This window comes from Furipterus horrens, unplaced genomic scaffold, assembly GCF_987537825.1.
Source record: "Furipterus horrens unplaced genomic scaffold, mFurHor1.1.pri manual_scaffold_1, whole genome shotgun sequence".
NCBI lineage: Eukaryota > Metazoa > Chordata > Mammalia > Chiroptera > Furipteridae > Furipterus > Furipterus horrens.
In genome coordinates this window covers 210,898,858-210,911,094 of record NW_028327171.1, presented here as the reverse complement: position 1 = coordinate 210,911,094, position 12,237 = coordinate 210,898,858, and the positions used below count along the sequence as shown (strand labels likewise).

Here is a 12,237-nt window from a genome sequence, read left to right as displayed (position 1 = left end):
TGTGCATTTTAATAGGTTTAGCATCCCCTGTCTCCTGTCCACTGAATACCTATAGTACCCCACCTTCAGACATTGTGACAAATTAGATATACCTTCAGAACAACCCCATCTGTCCTTTTTCACCTGGGTGGCTCCTAGTGGCCCATCATACCTCAGCTTAAGTATCGGGCTGAACCATATACAAATGCCATCTTCATAGTTCAAGAACATTAAACATTGGTTATTAATATGGTTCAACTGAACATCCTTTTCTTCTGGTTACCTTCTGGAAGCCCTCACTACAGATGCCCTACAGCACCCTGTGACTTTCATTATTCAAGCGCTAATCACCGTGTGTCATAACAGCTGTTTCACTTGTCACCCCTCCTTCTAACTACTCTTTTCAACCCTAATTACCTGGGAACAAAGACCAAGCCCTCACTCGGTATCTCAAGTTTCCTTTGGCTCAGTGTATGGCATATAATATGTACTAAACCCATGTTTGATGAATAAGCAAACAGGATACGGAGCATACTTTCCATGATGATTCAATGTTACTATCTCTGAGCATGGAGATGTCTTCAGAGCCTGTTGAGCCATTTACAGATTTTGGCTCTCCTTGGAATGACCCACCGCTGCATGGCTTTATGGATTTGTGTGCCTAGGTTCTGCATTTAATCACTGGCATTCTTGCCTCCAGTGATCATTCCAGTGGCTTTTGGAATCTGAGGCAGACTTTCCTGAGTGCAGGGTTGAGGTGCATCATGAACTTTGGTGACCACACTGTTTCAGCATCCTTTTGTCATTTCTGGGTTCTTGCCAGGTTTCACACATTTGAAGTCTCTTTTCTGGTTAGTGAGACTCTCTCAGGTCCTAAGAACCTTTCTCATGGTCACATTCTTTTTGGAAACAGCTAAAAGATGACTCAGTATAACTGCCGAAGCAGAGAAATATTCCCATGCTGAGATGCCCTTTTATAGATCCCTGGCTGGTCACAAAAGGATGAACTAAGGGACTTATCAAGGTATTTTTGAAACGCTTGTTCTGTTCCTGTAGTCACAAAGTATAGGGGTACATTTTTAATTCATTCATTCATTCATTTTTTTGCTGAACTTTGTCCTTTTTAAATGGTCTTAATGTAGGAAATGTCAAACACTTAAGAATGATATAACATTCTTAAAATCTTCTAAAATATCCACATATTCCAAGACTTTTAAACTGATGGACTTTGATCATGAAAGCATATGGGTGCAATTTGCTATTTCTAAGAAGTTTGTAGCAGCTTAAAGAATAATTTTTTTAAAATTTAATAGAATAATAAAATGTAGAGATAAAAATAAATTAAAATTTAAAAGGTTTATATCAATAAACACTGAGATATGAATCTCAGCTATAAGAACTTTCTAATTTAGTATTTGAATGACTTTGCATCTTCCCCCCAGAAAAAAACCCTTTCCATTCTAAGTCATATAGAATGAAGTCCTGGACCATGAGGGAATAACTAAGCAGAAGTAAATGAGGAATACAATTTTCCAGAAAAAGTTTATATTTCCTACTCTACCTTTAAATATTTTTTAATATATCTTAAATGCTATACCACTCAATCGACAAACAACTTTTGGTTCTTTCATTTATTTTTATTACTTATTCTCATCATTTTTATCTCTTACAGGTAATTACAACAATTTAGGAAACAAAACTATATAAACAGAAGAATGTTAAATAGGTTTTACATATAGATATAAAAAAAGGAGCTGCTGCTTACAAAAAAGTTCATAGCATCTTATTTCTCCAATGCATAATTTTAGACCTCATACTAAACTAAATAGTTTATGGGAAGTTATTATTAAATAGAAAGACACACACACAAAGCCCATATATATAAATAACTTAACATAAAATAGCTTGACTCTGATGCAATGCTTCACAAAGCAAAGTACGACGCAGCGTGTATCAACTTCATTAACTGGACTAGTCCAGCTACACCAATCAGAGAAGTGCAGAGCCTTCAACGGCGGGCAAGCGCAGCCACCGACCCCAGGAGGCTCTTTTCGTTCCCGGTTGTATCCAATCCTGTCCCAGAGAGCATCCGTTTTCATATCCTCTTGGCTCTTAGGCTGTAAGGAGAAAGAGCAGAAACAAATCAGCACAGACAGAGTAACAGGCGGGCGGGAAAGACTTTGGCACCTCACGCCGGCCTCATTCCCTAACCTCATCTCGGGATGCTGAGCAGCTCTGAGTGCGAATGAGGAACTCGAGGTTCAGAGAGGAAGAGCCCTGTGCACCAAAGCTCAGCGAGCTAATGACAGAGACAAGGTGGGAACACTTGTATTATGTCTTCAAATTTTGTGTCTACGGCACCTTGGTGTTAGGTGACTCCTATCTGTTGATGAAATGTGATTCTCTATTAGCATCAGTGTAAATCAGAACCACGGTTCTCATTTTTCAGTTTTTAACCAACAGATGTCATGGAGTCTGCAAATTATATAGGCAGGAGACATTTCTGCAATAAGAATCAAATAGCTTGTAACTATCAAATATGCAGAGGAAGCTAATATGTCAAGTGAAAAAGCATTAACTTTTTAAAAAAATGTTTGACAGGTGGCAAACAAGTAAATTTTTGTTTTGATCGTCCAACTCATATCTCCCTTTTCAAAATTCCACAATGCGTAAGCTAAATAACCCCATCAAGCCTAGGATCCACCACTCTGCACATTACACTTGCCCCCACATTTGCAGAGAGGCTAACAGACTGTGACTGTTTCATACCTGAGGACATGCATGGTTTGTTTCACCCATTTCTTCCTTGGATCTGCACACACAGAGCGTCCTCTCTTTGTGTGAAAGCTGAAAAATCCAAAAATTCGACTTGTGATTAAAGAGCTTTCAAACGGCTTTTTCACTGAACGTGCGATGGAACTTTCATGTTTCAATTGATTGCTTTACACGCTAAATATTTCATGTATTTCAGAGGTGAAACAAAAGGCAAAAAAAAGTCTCCCAATAAAGCTTGATGCAAGAAATGAAAAGGACGCTCCCTGACTTTACAGTTTAACAAATGGCTGGGCAATGGCAGAAAAATGAAGTCCCCAAATATATATATATAAAACATATCATTCCAAAGCATAATATCTTAAATAAATCAAGAATACTATATGTCACAGTATAATTACTCTAAGTTTTTACTTACAACCCCAAAGATTTTCTGGTACAATATGTTCATTCTAAAGCTTATGTTTTCCATATTTTTCTGAGATAGCACTTTAGTAGCCTATAAGTTTATCTTAGAAAGTGATTTTGCCCCTGCTAGGTTTATTTTTCTTTCTTTTTTGCCTTTTCCTGGTCTTATTTAAAGTGACCTTGGAGTCAAATCTCCTTTGGTCACCATAGAAGGAGACTTGGCTTTGGGTGGCACGCACACAATGCAATATACAGATGATGTATTATAAACTTGTACACTTGAAACCTATATAATTTTATTGGTCAATAATACCCCAATAAATTTAATAAAATTAAATATACATACAAATATATATATACATATATATATATATATATACAAGTGAGCTTTGAAATAGACATCCACTGTTAAAACAAAGACAAAACCTTTTTATTCCTGAAATTTCCATGCAATTAAGTTAAAATCAATTAATAACTTACATGATGGCATCGATGTCACAAGCTTCATTGGCAAACTGCTCTCTGAAGCCGTTGATAAATCTTCTGGGAATGACATTTCCTGTATATCCAAGGCAGCAGTCAAAGGTGCTTGATGCTAAAAAGGAATGGAAGGTATTGAGTCCACATGAGGGAACTCTTCTGTGATAGGTATTATGAAACTACTTTTAGTTGTGGAAAACCTGGAATATGATTTATTGAGTAAATAAAGTATTTAGAGGAACCATTTCACTGTCTTTGAGACCCAGTTTAACATAGTTTCCAGTTCTCTTTAAAAAAGTGTGTGTGCTAGAAAATTATCGTTCAACAATAAAGTTTAGAAGCATATGACTTTTCATAAAAGGAATATCTTTACTAAAAAACACAAATGGACTGTCTCACTTCAATCCACTATTATTACTCAAGAATATGAGTAACTGCCACTTGAAGAAACTCTTATAGATAAGCTTCCAAATTCAGAAAAATGAATAAATTGGCAGATTTTCATCTATTATCTGGCTACTGAGTATTGAGAGGAGAGGAAGGACAAGACTTCACAAAGGAAAATGTGATTTATAAAAGAAAGCTTCTTTTATAGGAGCTATAACTAGAGAGCTTTGAAAGTATAATAGTTAACGGAAATTTTTCATTTTGTTCATAAAAGTCCAACACATACATTGTTAGGAATGCACCTGTTGCTACAAGTGGTGTTCTCTTACAACAATAAAGCAATACTTGGACACTTGTCCTAGTTAAATTATAATCTGGTGTAAGATAAGGATAAATGTTATCACAAAGTTGGCAAGTGATGTCCCAGAGGCCTTGAAAAAATGAAGAAGTCGGGTGCCCTAATGCACTCCTAAAGAATGAGCTTTGAACTTCACTGAAACTATTTAGTTGGAGATGAGAAAGACAGGAAAGTGAGAGCATTCCTTACACTTTAGAATGACCCCATTCACCGGTGATGTTATTCAGTTCACAGCACTCCCAGAAGTAGCACTTTGGCAGCATGCTGGAGCTCAGGGGTCTCTCTGAGCCCACCTACCCCCCAAATCTGCTAGATTAGAAGCACAGAGGAAAGCCTGATCAGCAGTGGGAGTCTTTTCCTCCTCCGTTCACCGATGAACTGACAGCTCCATAACAAGGGAAGTCTTCCTAACAAGCTTCTATCCTTTTGGGGACCCCCAGATGAGCTCAAGGCATAGAGGAAATTGAAAATAGTCCTTCCTCCCATGCGAGCAGGAAGAGCGACACGTACCTTCTGACTGGCTGCAGAGGTGGAGTAGCAGCAGTGACATCAAAGCAGCCAGAAGCAAGCTCTTGGTACTGCTCATCGTTTCCAGCTCGAAGGATAGGTGTGCTCACTGCTGAGTACCCAGTGCCCCGGGAGTGCTGCTGTATTGTGGTGGCAGCCTGGGACTTAAGGAGCACTACTTATAGCAAATATTGGGAATGTACACAAAAGGCGTGTTCTTCCATGGGGTTTTCCCCATCAATAGACCTGCCCCATCATGTCATCACAAAGAAAAAAATACCACAGGGAAAACTTCCTGCCTTTCTCTTATTGGGAAGGTGTGAAGGTCAGCGTGGGAAAGGGGAGGAAAGGGGGAAATCCTGTTACATCCTTTAAAGATTCCCATCCAGTTTTAACTAAATCTCTTGTCTCTGAAAAGAGAGGACAAGGGTTAACAATAGTACAAAGGTCAGCCTCACACACGAACATTCCAGAACTCCTATTGTTATACTCTATTTGCTTTCCAAAGCCAATCAGAGAGGGGGAGGATTCCAGACATATTCAGGAACCATTTACAATTGCTAGCTTGTGCTCAGCTGTCACCAAAGACTTTAAATTTCTAGGCTACCTTTCAGAGCTGTAGAAGTGTCCCTGACTTTTGTGGAAAACACCAAACCTTAAGTAACACTCACGCCTCACCCTGGCCAGGTGGCTCGGTTGGTTAAAACATTGTTCTGTACACAGGTTCAGTTCCCAATCAGGGCATACACCTTGGTTGTGGGTCTGTCCCTGGTGGCGTATGGGAGGCAGCTGATTGATGTTGCCCATTCCCTTTCTCTTCCCCTCTCTCCAAAATCAATAAACAGATCCTCAACTGAGGACTGAAAAAAAAAAAAAGACTCAGGTCTCAATTTCATCTTGATTTTGTATCAACTCTTCTAAGAAGCTGCTCCATTTACAGGACTCTAATCAATATTGCAGCCCAGGAAGTAATCCCTACCTGCCCTAAACTCTCCATTCTTATGCAGTTATAAAACTCAACCCAAACTTCAGAATGGTTGAAATAGAAGAAGACTATCAGCAGTGGTTAATCAATAAAACAAATGTCATATATTAGTGATAATAATAATAATAATACTGTAATAAGAATGCTCCACCAGGGAGAATATAACTGTATGCTGGGGATTGGGTTTGCAGAACAGGTGAACTGTAAAGAAGCAATGCAAGTGTGTTTGAGGGAGTGATCGAATTATTTTTATGCTATTATGGGCATGTTTACACATTTCTACATGTGTGTTAAAAATCATAAAGCTGTATATCAAAAGAAAAAAGGGGATTGTATTCTAAAAATAAAAAACATTGACATGGTTTTTTAAAACTGTTCACTAAACACAAATGAATTGAAAAATATAAACCATCACACAATAAACAAAAGAGAACTGAAGTTGCTATGTCTGTATCTTTATAAAAAAAAACATATTTTAACACAATAATGTAACTAGAAATGAAAAGAAAATTTCATAATAATAAAGTATCAGTCCACCCAGATGATATAAAACTTATGAACACATCAACAGCACCTCAAAATACATAAAGCAAAAACTGACAAAATTAAAGAGAGGAATAGACAACTCAGCAATAAAATTTGAATATGTCAATACCATATTTTTAATAATAAGTAGAATAACTAGACCAAAGATCCATAAGATCCACAAGAAAATAAATACTTGAACAACACTCTACACCAAGTAGACATAACAGATGTCTATAAAACATTGCATCCAACATCAACAGAATAGGCATTCTTCTCAAGGGCATATGAAAAATTCTCTAATATAAATTGTATTCTGGGACATAGAACAAGTCTTAAATTTAAAAGAATTGAGATCATTCAAAGTATGTTTTCAAATTGTAACAGAATTAAATTAGAAATCAATAACAGAAGGAAGTTTGGGAAATTCACAGATATATGGATATTAAACAATACATTCCTAAGCAGCCAATGTGTCAAAGAAGAAGTCAATCTAGAAAGGAGAAAATACACTGAGATGAATGAAAATGAAAATACAACATACCAAAACTTATGTGGTTCAGCAAAAGCACTGCTCGGAGGGAAACATAGCAGGGATAAAGGAAATAGGGAATAGCAGAACAAGAAAGAAAAGTTGGGTCTTTGGGAAGATCAACAAAATTAACAAGCTTTAACTGAACTAATCAAGAAGTAAGGGCAGGAAGGGCTGAAGAATGAAGAGAAGACAAATTGCTGAACCCAGTAGTTGAAAAGGGGGCATCTCTACCAACTTCAAGCCATAAAAGAAGACTAAAAGAGAATACTATAAACAACTGAATGCCAATAAAAAAAAAATAACGTAATTGAAAGGGACAAATTACTAGAAAGACAGAAATTACTGAAATGGACTCAAACATAAAATGTTTGAATAACTTCATAATAAATAAAGATATCAAGTTGATAACTAAAAATATTTCTATAAAGTCCAGACACAGATAACTTCACTGGTAAATTCTGCCAAACGTTCAAAAAAATTAAAATCAGTTTTTCAAAAACTTTTCCAGAAAGTAGAAGAAGGAAGAATTTCTAACTCATTCTATGAGGACAGTCTTACACTGATAGAAAAATGAGAAGAAAAAGAAAACACCACAGGAAAACTACAGGCCAGTATCACTTACGACTAGACACAAAAAATCCTCAACAAAATACTAGTAAATTGTATCCAGTAGCATATATAAAGGATAATATACCATACCCATGTAGAATTTATCCTAGGATATATAACCCAATGTTAACAATAAAAAACAAAAACCATATGAAAAACATTTGAAAAAATTCAACTAGAAATTTACTCATTTAACTAGGAATAGTAGAGAACTTCTGAGGAAAATCATCTCTGAAAATCCCACGACTAATACCATACTTAATATTGAAAGACTGAATGCTTTCCTCCTGAGATTAAGAACAAAGCAGGATACCTTCTCTCACCATGCCTAGTTAACATTGTGCTAGAGTTCCTAGCCAGAAGGATTAGGCAAAAAAAAAGGCAAAAAGTCCCCCATATTGGAAAGGAACTAGTAACTATTTTAATTTGCAGATGAAGTAATCTTTTATATAGAAAATCCTAAAGAATCCACTAGAAAACTATTGGAACTAATAAATTCAACAAAGTTACAAGGTTCAAGACCAATATACAGAAATCAATTGTATTTCCATACACTATCAATGAATAACGTGAAAATAAAATTAAGAAATGACTATTATAATAGCATCAAAAATGTTAAAATACTTTGGTATAAATTTAACAAAATTAATTAAAATTATAACTGAAACTACAAAAAATTATTAAAGAAATCAAAGCAGACTTCTAAATAAATAAAAATACACAGCATGTCCTGGATTAGGAGACTTAATTAACATTGTTAAAATGGCACTACTTCCCAAACTGATCTACAGATTCAACACCATTCCTATCAAAATCTCAGCTAGCTTCTTTACAGAAATGGTAGGGCCAATAGTCAAATTCGTATGAAATTGCAAGGGATCCCAAATAGCCAAAACAATCTTGAAAAGGAAGAACGAAGTCAAAAGACTTAGATTCCCTGATTCTAGAACTTACTGCAAAACTACACCAATTAAGACATGTAGCACTGGCATAAGTGTAGACATACAGATCAATGGAACAGAATTGAGAGTCCAGATATCAACTCCCGTGTGAATGGTCAACTGACCTATTCAGTGGGGGAGAGAATAGTCTTTTTGACAAATCGTGATGATACAACTAAGTATCCATATGCAAGACAACGATGCAAAAAATTAACTCAAAATGGATCATAGACCTATATATGAGCTAAAACTATGAAACTCTTAGAAGAAAACATGGGAATAAACTTCATGAACTGGGGTTGGGCAATGATATTTCAGATACAACACCGAAAGCTCAAACAACAAAATAAAAAACAAATAAACTGAACTCTATAAAAACTGTAATCTTTTGTGCTTCTAAGGATTCTATACAAATGTGAAAAAACAACCTGCAGAAAGGTAGAAAATATTTGCAAATCATATATCTGTAAGGGACCTATACTTGTATCCAGAATATGTGAAGACATTTTTAAAATTAAAAATAAAAGATAAGTAACCCAACTTTAAAATACCTGAATAGAAATTTCTACAAAGATATATAAATGACCAACAAGCACAGGAGAAAACTCTCAATAGCATTACTCCTTAGGAAACTATAGCTAAAAGTTACAATGACATACCACTTCACACCCACAGGAATGGCGTAATCAAAAAAACCAATGACAAATGTTGGCAATGATGTAGAGAAACTAAACCCTCATACATGGTTGATGATGAAATATGATGTCATCTCTTTGAAAAACAGTTTGACAGTTCCTAAGTGGTGGATACTAGAACTACCATACCACCACGCAATCCCACTTCTAGATCTACAGCCAAGAGAAATTACCATGTATGTCCACACACACACACACACAAAAAAAAAACTTGCATATGAATGTTTATGGCAGACTTGTTCATAACAGCCCAAAAGTAGAGACAATCCTTATGTCATAAACTAATGAACATTTGATTTCAAATGTGGCAGATTTGTACAATGGAAGAGTATTTGGCAATAACAATGGATACTATGGCATGGATGAACCTTGAAAACATTACGCTAAGTGAAAAGAAAAACAGGCACATGTTATATTACTTCATTTATAAGAAACATTCAAAATGGGCAACCCTATAGAGACAGGAAGCAGAACAGTGACTGTGTAGGACTAGATTGGGGAGTTGGGGTAAAGGGAGGGGCATGGAGCGAGACAGCTAATGGCTATGTGGGTTTTTTTAATTTTTGTCTAAAAACAGATAATGATGGTGTTTGCATGACCCTGTGAATACACTAAACCACATTGAGTTGTGCGCTTCAAAAGACTGAATTTTATGGTACAGAAATTATATCTCAATAAATCTCATAACAACAACAAATATCCCCACCTACCTACATCTAACACGAGCCGGCCCATGATCCTTTCTTTCTGACGACTCTTGGTGGCTTGCTGTCTGTACTCATTTCTCCTTTCGCCTTTCGTGTTGCCTCTCCTCTTCTCCTCCCTCTCTCTCCTCTTTTAATCACATCTCTCTTTTCCTCCCCCTCTAAGAGCTGGAAAAGAGAACTCATTTTTGATGCTTCTGCATATTGATTGCAATTTTAGGTCCCTATGCTTCATTTATTTGCTAAATGTGTTTTTTCAAAGTTGTCACTTAAAAATATGTTTAAATGGAACCTGAAAATGACTTCTCAGTACCTACCTCTGAGAAGTTTAACCTAAGAAAATTATTTCAAACCTAATTTATTAAAAGGCTATTTATCACACCAGACTTTATTTTCTAACCACTGTTTTCAAATCTCAGACTCATTCCTAACGAGTCCTAATTCCTGCTATAGTAGAACCTCCGTTTCTTAGTCTTTTTTTTTTTCCAAAACAAAAAAAGGACAGATGTCTTAGTAGGTGCTCAGTAGGTCAAAAGAGAAGCACGTGGTTTTCACATATATAACATATACCACGGTTTTTGGTAATCAATTCTGGTGGGTGTTCTAATGTTCACTGAAAAAAATTGACTTGCTGACTTTCAGGTCCCATTCCTGAGATAATAGCACCCGTTTTCAGCGGGCTGGTTAAACGACAACCCTGCAGAAATTCAGAACGGAGGTGCCTTCTGCTTTTACGTGACCTGAAACGATTGCTTGAATAGTAACTCAGTGGCACCTCTTTTAGTTCTTGAAAATCAATAATTTATGCATGACTATATCAGTGGCCACTGTAGCGTGCCTTTTTTTTTTTTTTTTTTTTTTTTGAAAACTGTTATCTGACCTAACCCTTATAAGAATTTTAGGAAGCATCATATATTGACAAATAGGTCGTATTTAAGACTGGGACTAACCTGAAGATCTGAGTGACATCCTTTGGCCACTCCTCTCTTGACTCTCTTTCGTTGTGATGACCATTTTTTCAGGCCTGTTTGACAGAGGCAGATTAAGGTCGGTTGAGGCCCCTGGCACAGAAGAAAATAGTGGGCCCCTTATAAAAAGAGAGAGACAGGGAAAATAAAAATACATGTTAACCATATTTTATGCAGCATAGTAATGAAACCAAACTTGGTGTCATTAGAAGGAAGTGTAAAGTTGGGGTTTTGCGGGGCCCTTCAGAAATCGAGGCCCAGAATGCGTGCCCAGTGCGCCCGCCGTTAAATCCGCCTCTGCCCTTTGAGAACCTTGGAACTATTAGGCCTTGGTTTTCCTGCATCCAATACGTAACTATTCCTCAGCATGAAGACACACCCTTGCAACGTAATGAGTGTATGGGCCAAAGCTCAGTCTCAGGATAAACAGGACACTATAAACAAGGCTTGTGTCTATGAGTCTAAAGTGTGGCAAACGCCTGAACATTATCAGCTACTGTGATACAGCCTAGCCTCTATCTGCCTCATTAACTGAGGGGAGCTTTTCATTTTTTTTTTTTTTCTGCCACAAAGAGCACATGATCTTTGAAGTGTATATGCTACACCCTGAACTCATAAATACTTTGCCAGGGAAATCGAAGAACCGGAAGAAGAGAACCAGTGGAAAGGTGGAGGACGGCCCCTAGCACTCCCGTACTTTCCAAAGGAGCCTCCGGGTACTGAGTATATTTATTTAACAGATCAAAGGTTTTAAATATGCAGATCAGTTATGGCTCTGATGATGAAATCCTGGTAGCTCCCTATTGTAAATGTGAAAATTCCCCTGCATGCTTTCGCAAAGCTGACATGAAGAAAACATCTATAATAATCTGACGAGGCAGAAAATAACTTGCGAAGGAATGCTGCTCAGTCACGCACTGGGGCCACAGGACCAATCAGAGCAGGTGATTTTTTTATATAAGAGCTGACAATTTCCATTCAGTCCTTATGAATGGCATCAGGTCAAAGGCCATGTACCAAGTTCTAATATGTGGTGTTTACTCCAATATTACATTAGTTGACTATGCTTTGGTAGAGAAGGCTTCAGCTGTGCATTTGTGAAACATTTCTAGGGTTATTCTAGGAAAGACTAAGACTGATCGCTTAGTTAAGGCCATCTGTATCTACTAAGAATAAAATCAGAAATGTTTGCAAAAGTCACACACAAAACTGTTCTTTGCAGCACTACTTAGAAAAGAAAGAAAATGAAAATACCCAAATGGTTCATAATAGAGTGTGATCAAAATAATTATAGAATATTGATAAGATTGAATAATATGTTGCCATTTAAATACTTTTGAAGCATTTTACGACAGGGGAAATTGCTAGTAACATAATGATCATG

At 36.7% G+C, this 12,237-nt stretch overlaps 1 protein-coding gene across 2 annotated transcripts; it reads right to left on the bottom strand.

The window, feature by feature from the left end:
- Positions 1–1,631: 1,631 nt before the first annotated feature.
- CCL20 (C-C motif chemokine ligand 20) lies at positions 1,632–10,924 on the bottom strand. 2 transcript variants are annotated; one of them, XM_090269213.1, is made up of 4 exons: positions 10,836–10,924; positions 3,640–3,754; positions 2,749–2,826; positions 1,632–2,096 (listed from the first exon to the last, which is right to left on the bottom strand). In XM_090269213.1, the coding sequence occupies exons 1-4, from the start codon at positions 10,897–10,899 to the stop codon at positions 2,075–2,077; spliced, it is 279 nt and encodes a 92-aa protein (XP_090125339.1). In that variant the 5' UTR covers positions 10,900–10,924; the 3' UTR covers positions 1,632–2,074. The 2 variants fall into 2 exon arrangements, with proteins under 2 accessions (XP_090125339.1, XP_090125330.1); XM_090269204.1 differs by lacking the exon at positions 10,836–10,924 and adding an exon at positions 4,895–5,228.
- Between the last annotated feature and the right edge of the window lie 1,313 nt (positions 10,925–12,237).

What these genes read in the sequence shown, in the direction of transcription:
- CCL20 (XM_090269204.1), bottom strand. Translation starts at nt 4,970, where the DNA reads ATGAGCAGTACCAAGAGCTTGCTTCTGGCTGCTTTGATGTCACTGCTG. An exon ending in CCTCTGCAGCCAGTCAGAAG is followed by an intron (nt 3,755 to 4,894) that starts GTACGTGTCGCT and finishes ATTCCTTTTTAG; the next exon opens with CATCAAGCACCTTTGACTGC. An exon ending in TGTGACATCGATGCCATCAT is followed by an intron (nt 2,827 to 3,639) that starts GTAAGTTATTAA and finishes TGGATTTTTCAG; the next exon opens with CTTTCACACAAAGAGAGGAC.